General features: G+C 38.8%; 1 protein-coding gene across 1 annotated transcript in view; it reads left to right on the forward strand.

The window, feature by feature from the left end:
- The window catches only part of LOC128689929 (gamma-taxilin), a 202,976-nt gene that overhangs the window by 81,162 nt on the left and 100,384 nt on the right, over positions 1–21,430 (forward strand). Inside the window, exon 5 of the mRNA XM_070088706.1 lies at positions 10,328–10,474. Within this exon, the coding sequence (XP_069944807.1) occupies positions 10,328–10,474 (147 nt within the window). The remainder of the gene's footprint in view (positions 1–10,327; positions 10,475–21,430) is intronic.

A 21,430-nucleotide genomic window follows, 5' to 3' on the forward strand; every position in this document is an offset into this window, starting at 1 on the left:
GTACAGTAGACTGTTATATAACCTTTACCATGTTTTCTTAATTACACGGTTGCAACATTGGAGCATATTTTCATGTAACGCTTGGTAAAATTCAACTAACATGGTTACACTTGTGGGTGGGGAAAAAAATGGAGCACTGCGAGATGGACTGCAGGATTTTCCCCCCTCCGTCTAGTGGGCTCTCAGGCAATCTGCCTGTGGGTCAGGCCATTGTTTTTGTGGGGGAGGCCTAGCTTCCTCCCCTGTCACCCCAGTCCCAGTGCTCCGTTCATACACGTCCTGTACGATTCCCAGATCTGCGTTTGTGAAATGGGTTTTGGTCTTTTCATTACCATATCTTGTATCTGTGAATCAACCTTGACACACAAGAGGCATGTGAGTGATGCAGGAAGTGGCATGAAAAAGTTTAAGCATTTAAGTCTTGGATTTATGAAGAAAATCGAGATATTACACAAGCTTATTTTTTCTTATGATAGAGAATCTTTTCCTGATGGTAATGATACCAAAAGTACAAAATTTAATGGAAAACTTATGGAATTAGGCTCTTGTGAAGTTAGTGGTCTTGGCAATATATTCGCATCGACGATTTTGCCCAATTTGAGCCCTATTTTCAGCCAATTCCATAGTTTCACTTGACCAAACTTGGCTATTTCTTTAGAACTTCATTTGTTCTATTGATTGAGTTCAAGAAACTACCCATTTACCAATTTCAACTACCCAATAAAGTGGTCAGAAATTGGCAATTTGGCCAATTTCACGCAATTTTCAAAAGATGCAATTTCAAAATCGGGTCCAGAATAAACAATGCAGACATTCCTGGCACTAAAATAACATTATATCTGTTCATTAGTCACATCTCCAGGCCCCTCTTATTTTACTCTTGCTTTCCATTTTGAATTTTTATTCACAAAAAAATAGAAGATTTACAGTTATGGAGACTACTGCATTATTATGTGATTGTATAAATAATGTCAAACCATTTGTGACTAAGTATTAGATTGGTAAGTTGGACACGTATTGGACGGTGACATCATTTGTTTACTCTTGAACATTGGCAAAAAACAAACATTTCCGTTACTTTGAGCTCAATTTCAAGGTACTTTTCATCGCGAAACCAGTCAAAATCATCTCTATTTCTGTAATATATATTCCATTCTATCAAATGAGACCAAGAAAATGAGAATACACCTCAAAGTCGTTGTTTTAATCCAAAAACACGATTGGAGGTTTTTTCTCATTATGCACTGCATGCCACAGGATTTTTTTTATACTGCACACACTGACCATGCAGACCCATTCTCTCACATGTAGGTCTACCAACTTTCTCCTGCTAGATTTGAGGCCACTGGCTTGTAAGCCATACCTATATGTCACTGACAGTGAAAGGGTTAAATGTGGTTCATGTGTGGTGGGCATGGCGAGAGCTTATGGCCTAGTGAAGCATTGGTTCGTACAGTTAAAAAGAATGAAGGAAATATATTGGCTTGTGCAATAAGCTAGGTTGTCATCTGAAAAGTATGACACATAGATCACAACTACCTGAATAAACTGACTGACTTGAATGACTGAGTTGAATGACTTATTTGTTTCATTGATTGATTTGACTTATTGTTTGACTTGATTTACTGACTTATTGATTTGACTGGACTGACTGACTTTATTTACTGACTTGACTGACTAATTGTACTGACTTGACTTACTGACTGACTTGGTTTACTGACAGACTTGACTGACTGACTCCCTCCCTGTCTTCACTCTGTTCAGAATTGACATATACCATCAACCACAATATAAGGTAAGAAATATTTTTGTAACATTTATAGCCTTAAGCAGTGCATTAAGCATAGTAATATATAACGATAATGAACAACCATTACATTACCATTTTTATTTTTGTAAGATTTGGAGATTAAAAAAAAAGAAAAGCAGTTGTTTGGCATTTTTTGGGTCCCAGGAACATAATCATATTTTTCCCATAAGTTCTGAATTTTATCTAACACAGATTCATATAACAGTCTACTGTATACAGTTCTGTACTAAACAAAACAGGGAACTTTTAGTAAGCTTAAATAACTATGAGGTAGAGTATTATTTATAGTACAGTGGAACCTCAAAAACTGAACGTATCACATATCGAACGTTTCGAAAATAGGACCATTTTTTCGGGCAAACTGTGTCCCTATTATCGAACGCGCCCCTATTTTCGGACCGCCGGGTACGGGACCTGTCTGCCGGCCCGCTCTGTCCGCGTCCCCGCGCAGGCGCCGTGAGCAGTCTAGCTTTGTTTATGCTTGAGTGAACACTTACCTGCGCTCTCATTCATGCATTTTACGATTATTTCGTTGTGTTTAGTGCTTGTGGGACTGTGAAATAAGCTGCCATGGGCCCAAAGGAACTTGCTAGTGGAACCCCTGTGGTAAAGAAAGTGAGAAACACCATAGATGTGAAGAAGGAAATAATACAGAAGTATGAGAGTGGTGTGAGACTTGTTTAGCTTGCCAGGATGTATGGGAAAAACAAGTCGACCATCGGTTCTATCCTGTCAAAGAAAGAACAAATCAAGGAAGCTGATGTTGTGAAAGGTGTTAATATGCTAACCAAAAAAAGACCACAAATAGTTGAAGAGGTTGAGAAGTTGTTGCTGGTGTGGATCAAGGATAAAGAGATTGCAGGTGATAGTGTTTCAGAGACAATTATTTGCGAAAAGGCAAGGAAGTTGCATACCGATCTGGTACAGAAAACTCCTGGAACCAGTGCTGATAGTGAATTTAAGGCCAGCAGAGGCTGGTTTGACAGATTTAAGAAGCGTAGTGGCATACACAATGTTGTAAGACATGGTGAGGCAGCCTGTTCAGACAAATGGGCAGCTGAGAAGTTTGTACAGGAGTTTAAGGGGTACATAGACAGTGAAGAATTGAAACCTGAACAAGTGTTTAATTGTGACGAAACAGGCCTGTTTTGGAAGAAAATGCCAAAAAGGACCTTCATCACACAGGAGGAAAAGGCACTGCCAGGACACAAGCCTATGAAAGACAGGCTTACTCTTTTGTTCTGTACTAATGCTAGTGGTGATTTTAAAGTGAAGCCTTTACTTGTGTATCATTCAGAAAATCCCAGAGTGTTTAAGAAAAACAATGTCTTTAAGAACAAGTTATGTGTCTTGTGGAAAGCTAATCATAAGGCATGGGTCACAAGACAAATTTTCAAAGAGTGGGTCCATTAAGTGTTTGGCCCCAGTGTGAAAAAATACCTCCAGGAAAAGAAATTGCCACTCAAGTGCCTCCTGTTAACCCTTTGAGGGTCGACAGGCCCTCTCCGAAACTCGTTCTCAGGGTCGGCCAAATTTAAAAAAAAAAAAAAATTATTTTCTCTTATGAAAAGATAGAGAATCTTTTCCCGATCATAACGACACCAAAAGTTTGAAATTTGATAGAAAACTTACGGAATTATGCTCTCGCAAAGTTAGCGGTCTCGGCGATGTTTACGGATCGGCGATTTTGCCCACTTTGAGCCCCATTTTCGGCCAATTTCACTGTACTAGTCGACAAAAAACATGAATATTTCGCTAGAACTCCATTTTTTCTATCGAATGGGTGCAAGAAACCACCCATTTATAAATTCAACTATCCAGTACAGTGGTCAGAATTTAGCAGTTTTGCCAATTTCACACAAATTTCAAAAGATGCCAATTTCGGAATAGGGTCCAGAATAAACAAGAAAGACATTCCTGGCACTAAAATGACATTTCCTCTAGTCATTAGTCACGTCTCAAGGCCCCTCTTATATTCTTTTGCTTTCCACTTTGAATTTTTATTCTCACAAAAAATATAAGATTTACTGTTATGCAGACTACTGCATTAGTGTAAAAAATGGTATAAATATTATTGGTGCACTTGTGAAAGAATATTAGACTCACCAGTTGACGTGTATTGCACGCTTGGCACGATTTGTTTACTTTTGAAGTTTGGTAAAAATCGAACATTTCTGCTACTTTGAGCTCAATTTCAAGGCACCTTTCATTGTAAAACCAGTCAAAATCATCTCAATTTCAGTAATATGTCTTCCATTCTATAAAATGAGACCAAGAAAACTAGAATACAACAATAAATACTATACGAAAATACACTGCAAAGTCGCTGATTTATTAAAAAAAAATGGAAAAAGTTTTTTTTTTCTCATTATGCACCGTGTGCTGCAGGATTTTTTTTTAGACTGTGCACACTGACCACATAGACCCATTCTTTCATATGAAGGCCTACCAGCTTTCTCCCACTAGATTTGAGGTCGCTAGAATTTATGAGTACTAGTACGTCAAAAACCCCTACGCGTAAGACGTACTAGTACGACGAAAACCCTCAAAGGGTTAATGGACAATGCTCCTGCTCATCCTCCAAACTTATTAGACCTCTTGTCTAAGGACTTCAGTTTTATAAAAGTGAAGTTCTTGTCTCCTAACACCACTCCTCTCCTCCAGCCCATGGGCCAGCAGGTCATTTCTAACTTCAAAAAACTCTACACAAAAGCATTGTTTGAAAAGTGCTTTGAAGTGACCACAGACACTTAGTTGACCCTAAGAGAGTTCTGGAGGAATCACTTCAACATCTACAGCTCCATAAGCCTTATAGGTAAGGCTTGGGAGGGAGTGACTTCCAGGACTTTGAACTCTGCTTGGAGACAATTGTGGCCAGATTGTGTCCAAAAGAGGGATTTTGAAGGGTTTGAGGCTGACCCTGACCCAGCTCACCCTGTGCCTGTTGTGGGCTCTATTGTGGTATTGGGGAACACCCTGGGGTTGAAGGTGAGTGGTGAGGATGTGGAAGAGTTGGTGGAGGACCACAGGGAAGAGCTAACCTCTGAAGAGCTGCAAGAGCTTCATCTGGAACAGTATCAGACCACAGCTGAGGAACTTGCTTCAGAGGAGGAGGAAGAGGGAGTGGAAGTAGATTGTGCCCAAGGGTTAGGCAAGTGAAGAATTGTAGCACCTTCAAATCTAGTGAGAGAAAGTTGGTAGGCCTACATATGAAAGAATGGGTCTATGTGGTCAGTGTGCACAGTATAAAAGAAATCCTGCAGCACACAGTGCTTAATGAGAAAAAAAGAACTTTGACCGTGTTTTTGGTTTAAAACAGCGACTTTGCACTGTATTTTTGTATGGTATTTATGGTTGTATTCTAGTTTTCCTGGTCTCATTTTATAGAATGGAAGAAATATTACAAAAATTGAGATGATTTTGATTGGTTTCACAATGAAAAGTACCTTGAAATTGAGCTCAAACTAGCAGAAATGTTAAATTTTTGCCAAAGTTCAAAAGTAAACAAATCATGCCACGCATCCAATACACATCAAATGGTGAGTCTAATATTCTTTCACAAGTGCACTGATATTATTTATACCATTTCTACACTAATGCAGTAGTCTGCATAACAGTAAATCTTACATTTTTTGTGAGAATAAAAATTCAAAGTGGAAAGCAAAAGAAATGTAAGAGGGGCCTGGGGGACATGAATTATGAACAGAGGAAATGTTATTTTAGTGCCAGGAATGTCTCTCTTATTTATTCTGGACCCTATTTGGAAATTGGCATCTGAAATTTGTGTGAAATTGGCAAAATTGCCAGTTTCTGACCACTTTATTGGATAGTTGAAATCGTAAGTTTTCCATCAAATTTCATACTTTTTGTGTCATTATGATCGGAAAAAGATTATCATTTCATCAGAAAAAAATAATTGTTTTTTTTTTTTTTTCCGAAAAATTTTTAACCCTCAGAACAAGTTTAGGAGAGGGCCTCTCGACCCTGAAAGGGTTAACTGTCCAAACATAGATCTGCGTTCTTACTGCTAGTACTCCAAACGTAGATTGACGTTTTATTTTTCCTGCCTCCAAATTTGGCATGATTGGCCTGAGATGCCGTGTCAGTATAGAATGAGTGTGCAGTACTAAAAAAATCTGGGACCACTTGGTACCTTGTGGGAGCACCAGTTCAATTGAACGCCAGCTAGAGCAAACAGCATGGCAAACACCAGGGATTCACTGTTGCCATGTTGTATTAGCACTCCCCTATGAAGAGGAAAGTGAATTTGACCCTGAGTTTAGTGACTTGGAGGTGGATGTGGCCACAAGTGGTCTGGGAAATATGAAAAACCTGGATAATAACCCATGTGCAACATCCTTTCAATTTTGATACCACTGGTAGTGTCATCCTTCCAGAATGTCCTATCTCCTATGCCCTAAGTAAAGATAAGCAATTCTGGAATGTATAATATGTGTCTGGCAGGCCGGCTGGCGGGGTGTCCGGCTGGCTGGCTGGCCGGTTGGCTGGGTGGGTGGGTGGGTGGGTGGCTGGCTGGCTGACTGACTGACTGACTGACTGACTGACTGACTGACTGACTGACTGACTGACTTTGACTGTCTCTATCTCCTTCTGTATCTATCTATGTCTCTGTCTGTCTGTCTCTGCCTATCTTTGTCTCACAGGTACACATAAATACAGTTATTATACATAGTGTAAATTACCTGGGATAACCCTAAAATAATCCAGAGAAAGTGCTATACTGTGCTTGCAGATATAAGGCATAATAAGCATGACTGGCAAGTAAAACACATTTTCACTTGTTCAGAAATCAGATGTGACACCTCTGCATCTTGTATAACACCTGTTGGTTCATGAGTGGCTCTCTCTGAGACAGAAAGAGACAAGCAGACAGAGGCAGGAAGACAGACAGAGAGATAAGCAGTGACAGAGATAAAGAGAGACAGCTAGACAGACACAAACAGACAGATACAGACAGACATGTTTGTGTGTAACAGTGAAAACAAATAAAGCCAAGGAAGTGCACGATCATCAAATGTCACTCCACTGCTGCACTTTCAGCAGTGGAATGACACTTGTCTTACAACATGCTTCAAGGAGTTTCATATATACTCCAGCATGTTTCAAGTATTGCTTGGACCTATAAATACTTTGTATATATTTCTAGACAATGGTATGTGACCAAGGCAGGTGAAAATGTTCCTCTCTCATTGTGTTTGTGACTATTTGAGTACAATTTCAGTACCTAATATTAGTGTCAAAACAAACATTGGCTATGAAATCACAAGAATTACTACAAATTGTAATTATCGGAACATAAAAATTATATAAACAAAAAAAAAAAAAAAGTTGAGCATCCAGTGCCAACTTTGCTGTCTTATATGTTGGTAAGTACTGACCCTAAATTTTTTTTTGTGATCTTATTACACACAGAAAATTGTCCTCTTTAATTTAAAAAAGATGATTTTTTTTTTTTCAAAATATTCAGAACGCTGGCAGTGGGAACGTAGATCTACATTTAGACAGTTAATGGGTTTGTGCTGTCATCAGCCTTGTTAAGTAATGTTACTTGTTCTTTGAGGCTGGTGACAGTTGCCTGTGCTTCTATGTGGGTATTATTGGCTTGTTCTAGATTGCATACTTTGAGCTCTAGGCCAGTAATTTTGATTAGGTGGAAGACTTGTGTGGTCTTAGTTCTGCATTGGAAATTTGAAGCAGTTTGAGATCTTGGGTTAGCATTTTTATTCTCTTGCCTTGGGCTCTGAAGAATGTGGCGAGCCTTGGGTGTTCTGTAAAGATTGCATCAAATCTGAGGCAGGGGCCATCGTTGTCATATGGGGTAGTGCCTATGTTTGCTGCCATTAGTGAAAAATATAAGAGGATTTATAAAACAGAATCGCTGAAAGTCGGGGTACTGTAAGAACAATTAAGGAACATTTCTTTCAGTATCCATAAAGAATGAAGATTTTATTTCTTTGCAAAGGTTACAGTGTGTAATTACAATTTTGGTTTGTCAGGTACAAAGAAAGCCACTATTGTGCCAGGGCATTTTGGGCCGTCTAAGTACATAATAACTAATTAAATCTAGGCAGGATAAGAGTGGTTAACTTTTTAATAAATCTTTATTGAATCTTAATACTAATATGAGGTAGTCAAGGTGGAGGTTTGTAAGAAGAATAATCTTGAAGTTGCACATAATAAAAACAGTATTATAATTAATGATTCAAACAGTAATATTTCATGGATTGGCAGATTTTTAATAGACTAGAGGTCATATAATATAATTGGGAGAGTTGATTCAAACTGATTAGAAGTTGTTTTGGTTGGTTTGGTTAGTATTGAGAGACGATGATTTTTAAGCATAGTCCTAAATTTATGTGTAGTCAGGGGATCCTTTACCGATTCTGGTCAAGACTATTCGTTATGCTACCACCAGATATCATAAACATTGCTGTAATAAGAGGAAATTAAATTAGATTAGATGGCTAATGTAATTTCTATTTTTCAAGCAGGGGACAAGTCGATACCGTCAAATTACCGCCCAATAAGCCTGACCTCAATTGTAGGCAAATTACTAGAGTCAGTTATAGCTGAGATTATAAGAAGCCATCTCGATAAGCATAGCTTGATTAATGATACTCAGCATGGATTCACGAGAGGCCGTTCTTGTCTAACTAATTTATTAACTTTCTTCAGTAAAGCTTTTGAGGCTGTTGATCACGATAAAGAATTTGATATTATTTACTTAGATTTTAGTAAAGCTTTTGATAGAGTTCCGCACCAAAGACCGTTAAAGAAAGTGGCAGCTCATGGTATTGGGGGAAAAGTGCTCTAGTGGATCGAGTCATGGCTCACAATCAGGAAGCAGAGAGTGTCCATAAATGGGGTTAAATCCAAGTGAGGATCTGTAACAAGTGGCGTTCCACAGGGATCAGTCTTGGGCCCGTTGTTGTTTATAATATATATCAATGATCTTGATGAGGGAATTACTAGTGAAATTAGCAAATTCGCCGATGACACAAAGATAGGTAGGATAATTGATTCAAACATAGATATCAGGGAACTTCAGGAGGATTTAGACAAACTCAATACATGGTCAGCAAAGTGGCAGATGCAGTTCAATGTAGATAAATGCAAGGTTCTGAAGCTCGGGAGTGTCCATAACCCTTATAAGTTAAATAATGTAGAACTTAGCCATACAGATTGTGAAAAGGACTTGGGGGTTATGGTGAGCAGTAACCTTAAATCAAGACAGCAGTGCCTAAGCATACGTAATAGGGCAAATAGATTATTGGGATTTATATCAAGAAGTGTAAGCAACAGAAGTCCACAGGTTAAACTGCAGCTTTATTCATCATTAGTAAGGCCTCACCTAGATTATGCAGCTCAGTTCTGGTCTCCATATTACAGAATGGACATAAATTCGTTAGAAAACATTCAGCGTAGAATGACTAAATTAATACATAGCATTAGAAATCTTCCTTATGAAGAAAGATTGAAGACTCTTAAATTACATTCACTTGTTAGATGAAGAATAAGGGGAGACATGATCGAAGTGTATAAGTAGAAGATAGGTATTAATAAAGGGGATATTAATAAGGTCTTGAGGATATCTCTTCAAGAGAGAACCCGCAGTAATGGATTTAAATTAGACAAGTTTAGATTTAGAAAGGACATAGGAAAGTATTGGTTTGGAAATAGGGAAGTTGATGAGTGGAACAGTCTACTTAGTTGGGTTATTGAGGCTAGGACTTTAGGTAGCTTCAAATTTAGGTTGGATAAATATATGTGTGGGAGGGGTTGGATTTGAGTGGGACTTGGAAATGAGTGGATAGAATTATCAGACCTTATTTCTTGGGGAGCATTGAAAATTGAGTTGGGCAAATGTTTTGTTAGTGGGATGGATTGTAAAGGACCTGCCGAGTATGGGCCAACAGGCCTGCTGCAGTGATCCTCCTTTCTTATGTTCTAAGTGCCAGGTAAACCAGGCTGTGAAGGATATGTGAGCCAGTGACCCCACCAACAGCAGCAGCTTGATTGATGGTGGTCCAAGTCTGGGCTGCCAGGGTAGAAAACTCTTGCTACTGGTCACAAGCACATCATAGGTATATGACACATTTGCTCATAATCACACATTTTCCAGAAAATTAAAGTAATCATCTGCCTTAGATGCAAAATATAACCAAATTTTTATTAGGGCCATTTTATGAGGTTAGTTTATCTCTTGACCTTTCACAAGGCCCTGTAATAATTAAGTGTGTGATCTCTCATGTAACCCCTTCTCCTGTATAAATTACTAATTTTAAAAAGAAACTTTTGTTTTTTCTTTTTGGCCACCCCACATCAGTGGGATACGGCCGGTTTGTTGAAAGAAAGAAGATCTCTCATGTATGTCACTGGGAACCAGCCACAAAGCAACATGAAAGATTAAGTCGTATAGTGATGGGATAAAATGTTTTTCTTGTCTTTGTTGTTAATATTTCTTAAAAAGAATGCTTAATTTGTATGTTAACACAGGGTAGCGTGAAATCAGTTGAGCGTCAGTTGCAAGTGCTTCAGAAGGAGAAGGACCAGATGGAGTCAGAACATACTAAAGTAATCCTCACAAAATCTAGACTGGAGTCACTCTGTCGAGAACTACAAAGACAAAACAAAGTTATTAAGGTATGGATTCACTATGCTTTATTTAATTCATTTTAACTTAACTAATTTAATGCTGCTGTATGACCCTTTCAGGTTTAGCACTTTTATTGATTATAATAATTGACTAATTTACTTGCTTAGTTATTTGAATTTTCCTGCTATTCATCACATGTTGGTAAATATTTTAGAAAAGCGTTTAACAGCTTGTTTTTTAAATAGTCTGGAACTCAAAATAAATTTCTAGCTGATGCAGCAGCTAGCTACTGTATAGAAGAATAAAGGTTTTTCCCCCACGTCATGTGCTTTTGCTTTATGCAAATTCGATTTTATACGGTGACAAAATTTCTACCAATAATCCACTATGTATGGTATAAAGTTGCTCCTATGTGATCACCCAAACCCAGCATTATTTGATTCTATAACAGTGTCTCCTTAGCCCTTTGAGGATCCCTCCCAGGCTTTGAAGGCTGGGTTCAAGTTGTAGTACTGTGTCATGAGTTTAGCTCACTCAGTTAAGCTGTGAGCAGCAAATTTGGGCCTAGAGACGAGAGAATGCATCTATATAAAACAAAGAGAGAGGAAATCCCCAAAAAGAAAATACTTTCATCATTATTCAACACTTTCACCTCACTCACACATAATCACTGTTTTTGCAGAGGTGCCCAGAATACAACAGTTTAGAAGTATATACGTATAAAAATACACAATATACCCCTCCAAACTGCCAATATCCCAAACCCCTCCTTTAGAGTGCAGGCATTGTACTTTCCATTTCCAGGACTCAAGTCCGGTTATATAAAATAACCGGTTTCCCTGAATCCCTTCACTAAATATTACCCTGCTCACACTCCAGCAGATCGTCAGGTCCCAAATACCATTTGTTTCCATTCACTCCTATCTAACATACTCATGCACGCTTGCTGGAAGTCCAAACCCCTCGCCCACAACACCTCCTTTACCCCCTCCCTCCAATCTTTTCGAGGGCGAACCCTACCCCACCTTCCATCCCCTACAGATTTATATGCTCTCCATGTCATTCTACTTTGATTCATTCTCTCTAAATGACCAAACCACCTCAACAAACCCTCTTCAGCCCTCTGACTAATATTTTTATTAACTCCACACCTTCTCCTAATTTCCACACTCCGAATTTTCTGCATAATATTTACACCACACATTGCCCTTAGACGTGACATCTCCACTGCCTCCAACCGCCTCCTTGCTGCAGCATTTACAACCCAAGCTTCACATCCATGTAAGAGTGTTGGTACTACTATATTTTCATACTTTCTCTTCTTTGCCTTCATAGATAACATTTTTTGCCTCCACATATACCTCAATGCACCACTCACCTTTTTTCCTTCATCAATTCTATGATTAACCTCATCCTCCATAAATCCATCTGCTGACACATCAACTCCCAAATATCTGAAAACATTCACTTCTTCCATACTCCTCCTCCCAAATTTGATATCCAATTTTTCTTTATCTAAATCATTTGGTACTCTCATCACCTTACTCTTTTCTATGTTCACTTTTAACCCCTTTAGGGTCCAAGGCCCAAATCTGAAGTGGTGCCCTAGTGTCCAAGAATTTTCAAAAAAAAATTTGTTATTTTTTCTTATGAAATGGTAGAGAATCTTTTTGTGAAGGTAATAAAACAAAAAGTACGAAATTTGATGGAAAATTGGCGAAAATATGCTCTCGCGAATTTTGATGTGTCAGCGATATTTACGAATCGGCGATCTTGCCGACTTTGACTCCCATTTTAGGCCAATTACATTATTCCAGTCAACCAAATTCTTAGCTATTTCACTAGTATTACTTCTATTCTATCGATTGAGCACAAGAAATCGCCAAGTCAACTGTTTCAACTACAAATTAAAGTGATCGGAAATTGTTTATTTGGCCAATTTAACACAAAGTTCAAAATATTCCAATTTCAAAATAGGGTCCAGAATAAACAATGTAGGTATTCCTGGAACTAAACTAACATTTCCTCTGTTCATTAGTTACGTTTTGAGGCTTTACAAATAAATTCCATTTTGATTTTTTATTCACATAATGAATTTTTATTCACACCAAAAAATAGAAGATTTACTGTTATGCAATACTGTAATAATTGTATAAATATCATCACCATATTTGTGAATGCATATTAGACCCACCAGCTGGCGTGCATTAGACATAAGAACATAAGAACGAAGGAACACTGCAGAAGGCCTACTGGCCCATGTGAGGCAGGTCCAAGTCTCCTACTGGCTTAAGCCAATGCACCCAACCTAGTCAGGTCAGGTCACATTGACTTAAGGGAGGAACACAGCAACCGACCTGGTAGCACAAGCTATCAGGTCCAACTCACACCCACCCACATCCACTCATGTATTTATCCAACCTATTTTTAAAGCTACACAACGTTCTGGCCTCTATAACTGTACTCGAGAGTTTGTTCCACTCATCCACAACTCTATTACCAAACCAGTACTTTCCTATATCCGTCCTGAATCTGAATTTTTCCAACTTAAAACCATTGCTGCAAGTCCTATCTAGGCTAGATATTTTCAGCACACTATTTACATCCCCTTTATTTATTCCTGTCTTCCATTTATACACCTCAATCATATCCCCCCTAATTCTACGTCTTTCTAGAGAGTGCAGATTCAGGGCCCTTAGTCTATCCTCATAGGGAAGGTTCCTGATACATGGGATCAACTTTGTCATCCTTCTTTGTACATTTTCCAGAGAATTTATATCCATTCTGTAATACGGTGACCAAAACTGTGCAGCATAATCTAAATGAGGCCTAACCAAGGATGTATAGAGTTGAAGAACAACCTGAGGACTCCTATTATTTATGCTTCTTGATATGAAGCCAAGGATTCTATTAGCTTTATTGCGAACACTTATGCACTGTTGTCTTGGTTTCAGATTACTGCTAACCAGAACTCCTAAATCTTTTTCGCAATCCGTAATATTAAGATCTACATTATTTAGTTTATATGTGGCATGGTTATTGTCCTGTCCAACATTTAGAACTTTGCATTTGTCTATATTAAACTGCATCTGCCACTTCTCCGACCACTGCATCAGTCTATTCAAATCTTCCTGGAGTGCTCGAATGTCCTCGTCAGAATGAATTCGACGGCCTATTTTGGTGTCATCGGCAAACTTGCCGATGTCGCTCTTTATGCCCTCATCTATGTCGTTTATGTAGATTGTGAACAGCAGGGGGCCCAACACCGACCCCTGTGGAACACCGCTCGTGACGCTTCCCTACTTTGATTTCTCCCCATTTATGCAAACTCTCTGCTGCCTATTTGTCAACCATGCCTCTATCCAGGAAAAAATTTCTCCTCCTATTCCATGTGCCTTAATTTTCCTCAATAGTCTCTGATGTGGGACCCTGTCAAAAGCCTTACTGAAGTCCATATACACAATATCATATTCATTACCATGATCTACCTCCTCAAATACCTTAGTGAAAAAAGTTAATAAATTCGTAAGGCAGGAACGCCCCTTTGCCCCTTTGTAAAACCATGCTGAGATTCGTTGATTAATTTATGCTTTTCAAGGTGGCTACGAACTGCCTCGGCAATTATTGATTCCATAAATTTTCCCACTATGGAGGTTAGGCTTATTGGTCTATAGTTCGAAGCTAAGGACCTGTCACCTGTTTTGAAAATAGGTATCACATTTGCCATTTTCCACTTATCTGGCACCATGCCAGTTTGTAGTGATATGTTGAAAAGATTAGCCAAAGGTGTGCTAAGCTCCTCTTTACATTCCTTTAGAACCCTTTCATACAGTTCATCAGGGCCTGGGGATTTGTTAGGTTTTAATTTATCTATTTGCCTAAGGACCATGTCACTTGTGACTCTAATCGTGCACAGTTTATTATCGTCCTGTTCTACATAATTTATCATTACTGGAATATCGCTGGTATCCTCCTGTGTAAAAACTGAGAGGAAGTATGTGTTAAAAATTCTACACATTTCCTTATCACTGTCAGTGAGCTGACCCGAGGAACTTTTGAGTGGGCCTATCTTGTCCCTGATCTTACTTCTGTATACCTGAAAGAATCCTTTTGGGTTAGTCTTCGATTTTCTTGCAACTTTAACCTCATAATCTCTTTTTGCTTTTCTAATTCCCTTTTTTATTTCTCTCTTTAACTGAATACTATATCGATTTCTTAATTCCCCCTCTCCTCTTTTGATTTGTCTATATATGCCTCTCTTTTGACCAGTCGGATATTTTAATCTATTGTTCATCCATTTAGGATCATTTTTGTTTGATCTGATTTCCCTATTTGGAACATAATTTGACTGAGCAGCTAGAACTATGCCCTGGAAAGCATCATATCGGCAACCATCACCACCTACCTGACCCTTAGTCAGGTCATTCCAGTTCAGCCCACCTAAGTAATTTTTCAGTCCTATGAAATCAGCCAAGCGAAAGTCAGGGACGGAGACTTGATTGCCATTATTAGGGGAATTCCATGATATATTAAAACTGAGTGATTTGTGATCACTTTCCCCAAGCTCATCATTAACCTCAAGATTATTAATTAGTGTTTCCCTACTGGCAAGAACCAAGTCAAGGAGGTTATTTCCCCTAGTTGGCTCTGTCACAAACTGTTTTAAAAAACAATCCTGGATCGTATCAAGAAAGTCACCTGACTCTAAATTTCCTGTCAAATTGCTCCAGTCAATCCGTCTATAGTTGAAATCTCCCATTAGCACAACATTTTCGTATGTAGATGCCTTACGAATTTCGTCCCATAGAAGTTTACTGCACTCCCTATCAAGATTTGGGGCCCTGTAAATCACACCCAAAATTAGTTTTTCTCGGCCCTTGAGAAGCTGTAACCAAACAGATTCAGTGGCTGACGCTTCTAATTTAATATCTTGTCTAACACAACAATTTAAATTGTCTCTGACATACATCGCTACTCCACCACCTTTCCTGTTGACCCTGTCAGTGTGGAATAATTTATAGCCTTGTATGTGACATTCAGAGGGCATCTCTCTATCTTTCAGATTGAGCCAGGTCTCTGTTATAGCAATAATATCTATGTTTCCTGCACTTGCAATTAATCTTAGCTCATCGTGTGAGGTCGTTTGTTTACTCTTGAATATCGGCAAAAAATTAACATTTCTGCTACTTTGAGCTCAGTTTCAAGCCATTTCCAGTGCTAAAACCAATCAAAATTATCTCTATTTCTGTAATATGTCTTCCATTCTATCAAATGAGACCAAGAAATCGCAAATACAACTATAAAAAACATATGAAAAAACACTGCAAAGTCGCTGTTTTAATTGAAAAATCATGATTTCAGTTTTTTTTCTCTCATTATACACAGTGTGCTGCAGGATCTGTTTTATGTGGTGCACACATACCACATAGATGTATTCTCTCATATCTAGGCCCAAATGTACCACTCACAGTTTATCAGAGTGAGCTGAGCTCATGATGTACATCTACGGTTTGGACCCTGAACGTAAAGCCGTAGATCTACGGGACGGACCCTGAGAGGGTTAACTTTCTACCTTTACACACACTCCCAGATTTGTCCACTAACCTTTGCAATTTTTCTTTAGAATCTCCCATAAGCACAGTATCATCAGCAAAAAGTAACTCTGTCACTTCCCATTTTGTATTTAATTCCCCATAATTTAATCCCACTCCTCTCCCGAATACCCTAGCATTTACTTCTTTTACAACCCCATCTATAAATATATTAAACAACCATGGTGACATTACACATCCCTGTCTAAGACCTACTTTTACTGGGAAGTAGTCTCCCTCTCTTCTACACACCCTAACCTGAGCCTCACCATCCTCATAAAAACTCTTTAGAGCATTTAGTAACTTACCACCTATTCCATATACGTACTTGCAACATCTGGCACACTGCTTCCCTATCCACTCTATCATGTGCCTTTTCTAAATCCATAAATGCAATAAAAACTTCCCTGCCTTTATCTAAATACTGCTCACATATATGCTTCAATGTAAACACTTGATCTACACATCCCCTACCCACTCTAAAACCTCCTTGCTCATCCGCAATTCTCCATTATGTCTTAGGTCTAATTCTTTCAATAATAACCCTACCGTACACTTTTCCTGGTATACTCGGTAAACTTATTCCTCTATAATTTTTACAATCTCTTTTGTCCCCCTTCGCTTTATATAAAGGGACTATACACACTCTCCGTCAATCCCTAGGTACCTTCCCCTCTTTCATACATTTATTAAACAAAAATACCAACCACTCCAACACTGTGCCCATCCCCTGCTTTTAACATTTCTGTCATGATCCCGTCAGTTCCAGCTGCTTTACCCCCTTTCATTCTATGTAATGCCTCATGCACCTCCCCTACACTCACATCCTGCTCTTCTTCACTCCTAAAAGATGGTATACCTCCCTGGCCAGTGCATGAAATTACCGCCTCCCTTTCTTCGTCGACATTTAAAAGTTCCTCCATCTCCCTATCTACTAACTTCCCTTCTCTGTTTTTAACTGACAAATCCATTTGTTCCCTAGGCTTTCTTGACTTGTTTAACTCACTCCAAAATTTTTTCTTATTTTCATTAAAATTTCTTGACAGTACCTATCCCACTCTATAATCTGCTCTCCTTTTGCACTCTCTCACTATATAAAACATATATAAAGCAAATTCTGCAGCACACAGTGCATAATGAGGAAAAAACTGCAACCATGTGTTTGGATTAAAACATTGACTTAGCGGTGTATTTTCATATGTTTTTTACAGATGTATTTGCATTTTCATGGTTTCATTTGATGGAATGGAAGATATGTTACAGAAATAGAGATGATTTTGATTGGTTTTAGTACTCAAAATAGCTTGAAATTGAGCTGAAAGTAGTGGAAATGTTTGATTTTTGCCAATGCTCAAGAGTAAACAGATCTCATCATGCATCCAATACATGTCAGCATGTTGGTCTAATGTGCATTCATGAATTTGCTGATATTATTTATGCAATTATTACAGTACTGCATAACAGTAAAAATTCTATCTTTTGGTGTGAATAAAAATTCTTTGTGAATAAAAAATTAAAATGGAATTCAAGTGTGAAGCCTGGAAATGTAACTAATAAACAGAGGAAATGTTATTTTAGTGCCAGGAATGCCTGGATTGTTTATTGTGGATCCTATTTTGAAATTTGAATATTTTGAACTTAGTGTGAAATTGGCCAAATTACAAATTTCTGATCACTAGTGGAAAGTTGAAATAGTTGATTGGGTGATTTCTTGTGCTCAGTAGATACAATAGAAGGTTAAGAATTTGGTCTAATGGAACAGTATAATTGTACACTGATTTATGTTGAATTAAGTCCCCACAAAGGAGGTTCCTTGATGCTGGGGAGAGGGTCTTGATTCTAGGAATTGGGCTTGTCCTTTCCTTCACTGAACTGAACCTGATTGTCTTCAATTCCCTCAAATGCTGCATCACCCCTATGAATTTAGCACTTCTAAGCATAATTCAGTAATGATATAAGAATGAAACAAGAGAAAGAAAACAGGTACAGGAGGGCCTTGCAATGGGCTAGTAACCCCTTTTCCCGTATAGCTTACTTAAAAAAAAAAAAAAAGAAAACCATCAAAAGTGGGATGTTTGAATGTGTCTGGATATAGTGCAAATGATAAGAAAGAGATGATTGTGGATGTTATGAATGAAAAGAAGCTGGATGTCTTGGCTGTAAGTGAAACAAAGCTGAAGGGAGTAGGAGAGTTTCAGTGGGGAGAAATAAATGGGATTAGGTCAGGGGTTTCAAATAGAGTTAGAGCTAAGGAAGGAGTAGCAATAATGTTGAAGGATAAATTATTGCAGGGAAAAAGAGGGAATACAAATGTATAAATTCAAGGATTATATGTAGTAAAATAAGGGTTGGATGTGAAAAGTGGGTTTTAGTAAGTGTTTATGTTTGTACCTGGAGAAGAGAGAAGCACAGTGGAACCTTGACTTACGAGTTTAATCTGTTCCGTGACTTAGCTTGTAACTCAATTTGCTCGTATATCAAATCAATTTTCCTCATTTATATTAATTGACGTGCCATTAATCCATTCCGGCGGAATTCCTGCTCAAGGGAAGCAGGACAAAATACTGCAATATGACGCTAATATCAACTCGACAACGTATTTATCTATCACAATTCATCTAATATGACATAATAAACAATATAAATAACATAGAAACATGATATATACTCTAGAATGAATAAAATGTGTCATGTGACTAATGGTGGTGATGGCGGCCATTCCCGCTCCCGCTCTGACTACGTATATCTTCTCAGGCTCTTATTATGAGAGAAAATGGAGTGTTTGTGAGGCTAACTGCACTAGATCACTAGTTTCATAAGGAAAACACTGAAACAATGTATTTATAAATAAGAAATATTGTATAAAAACATAATAGAGAATGTAAAGAAATAAACTAGTTTTATAAAGTGTACGTATGCTGGCGGAGATGGAAGATAGGCTACTTGGTACTAGCTCGTACTGCCTCACAAACAACCCACAAACCTTGGTGGTTTGTCTATGATTTCATGCTGTAATTCTGTGGACATCATCGTCTTTTTCTTCTCAGCACTGTCCTTTGCACTTACATTCTTAGGACCCATGGTTAGAAAAAGTAATTTGGCAATAATAATTTGAGAAATGCTTCCACGGTGACATAAACACATGCACCTCTCAGCTGATGTTGTGGCATTTGCTGCGCCAACCAGTGGCAGTGTTCTGTAGCTTGCTCATTATTGTTATTATTATTATTCTTTCTTTCAACGCACCAGCCGTATCCCACCGAGGTGGGGTGGCCCAAAAGGAAAAAAACAAAAGTTTCTCCTTTCAAACTTAGTAATATATACAGGAGAAGGGGTCACTAGCCCGTTGCTCCCGGCATTTTAGTCGCCTCTTACGACATGTATGGCTTACGGAGGAAGAATTCTGTTCCACTTCCCCATGGAGATAAGAGGAAATAAACAAGAACAAGAACTAGCAAGAAAATAGAAGAAAACTCAGAGGGGTATATATATATATATATATATATATATATATATATTTTTTTTTTTTTTTTTTTTTTTTTTTATTATCACACCGGCCGATTCCCACCAAGGCAGGGTGGCCCGAAAAAGAAAAACTTTCACCATCATTCACTCCATCACTGTCTTGCCAGAAGGGTGCTTTACACTACAGTTTTTAAACTGCAACATTAACACCCCTCCTTCAGAGTGCAGGCACTGTACTTCCCATCTCCAGGACTCAAGTCCGGCCTGCCGGTTTCCCTGAATCCCTTCATAAATGTTACTTTGCTCACACTCCAACAGCACGTCAAGTATTAAAAACCATTTGTCTCCATTCACTCCTATCAAACACGCTCAAGCATGCCTGCTGGAAGTCCAAGCCCCTCGCACACAAAACCTCCTTTACCCCCTCCCTCCAACCCTTCCTAGGCCGACCCCTACCCCGCCTTCCTTCCACTACAGACTGATACACTCTTGAAGTCATTCTGTTTCGCTCCATTCTCTCTACATGTCCGAACCACCTCAACAACCCTTCCTCAGCCCTCTGGACAACAGTTTTGGTAATCCCGCACCTCCTCCTAACTTCCAAACTACGAATTCTCTGCATTATATTCACACCACACATTGCCCTCAGACATGACATCTCCACTGCCTCCAGCCTTCTCCTCGCTGCAACATTCATCACCCACGCTTCACACCCATATAAGAGCGTTGGTAAAACTATACTCTCATACATTCCCCTCTTTGCCTCCAAGGACAAAGTTCTTTGTCTCCACAGACTCCTAAGTGCACCACTCACTCTTTTTCCCTCATCAATTCTATGATTCACCTCATCTTTCATAGACCCATCCGCTGACACGTCCACTCCCAAATATCTGAATACGTTCACCTCCTCCATACTCTCTCCCTCCAATCTGATATTCAATCTTTCATCACCTAATCTTTTTGTTATCCTCATAACCTTACTCTTTCCTGTATTCACCTTTAATTTTCTTCTTTTGCACACCCTACCAAATTCATCCACCAATCTCTGCAACTTCTCTTCAGAATCTCCCAAGAGCACAGTGTCATCAGCAAAGAGCAGCTGTGACAACTCCCACTTTGTGTGTGATTCTTTATCTTTTAACTCCACGCCTCTTGCCAAGACCCTCGCATTTACTTCTCTTACAACCCCATCTATAAATATATTAAACAACCACGGTGACATCACACATCCTTGTCTAAGGCCTACTTTTACTGGGAAAAAATTTCCCTCTTTCCTACATACTCTAACTTGAGCCTCACTATCCTCGTAAAAACTCTTCACTGCTTTCAGTAACCTACCTCCTACACCATACACTTGCAACATCTGCCACATTGCCCCCCTATCCACCCTGTCATACGCCTTTTCCAAATCCATAAATGCCACAAAGACCTCTTTAGCCTTATCTAAATACTGTTCACTTATATGTTTCACTGTAAACACCTGGTCCACACACCCCCTACCTTTCCTAAAGCCTCCTTGTTCATCTGCTATCCTATTCTCCGTCTTACTCTTAATTCTTTCAATTATAACTCTACCATACACTTTACCAGGTACACTCAACAGACTTATCCCCCTATAATTTTTGCACTCTCTTTTATCCCCTTTGCCTTTATACAAAGGAACTATGCATGCTCTCTGCCAATCCCTAGGTACCTTACCCTCTTCCATACATTTATTAAACAATTTCACCAACCACTCCAAAACTATATCCCCACCTGCTTTTAACATTTCTATCTTTATCCCATCAATCCCGGCTGCCTTACCCCCTTTCATTTTACCTACTGCCTCACGAACTTCCCCCACACTCACAACTGGCTCTTCCTCACTCCTACAAGATGTTATTCCTCCTTGCCCTATACACGAAATCACAGCTTCCCTATCTTCATCAACATTTAACAATTCCTCAA

The sequence above is a fragment of the Cherax quadricarinatus genome, chromosome 25, assembly GCF_038502225.1.
Source record: "Cherax quadricarinatus isolate ZL_2023a chromosome 25, ASM3850222v1, whole genome shotgun sequence".
NCBI lineage: Eukaryota > Metazoa > Arthropoda > Malacostraca > Decapoda > Parastacidae > Cherax > Cherax quadricarinatus.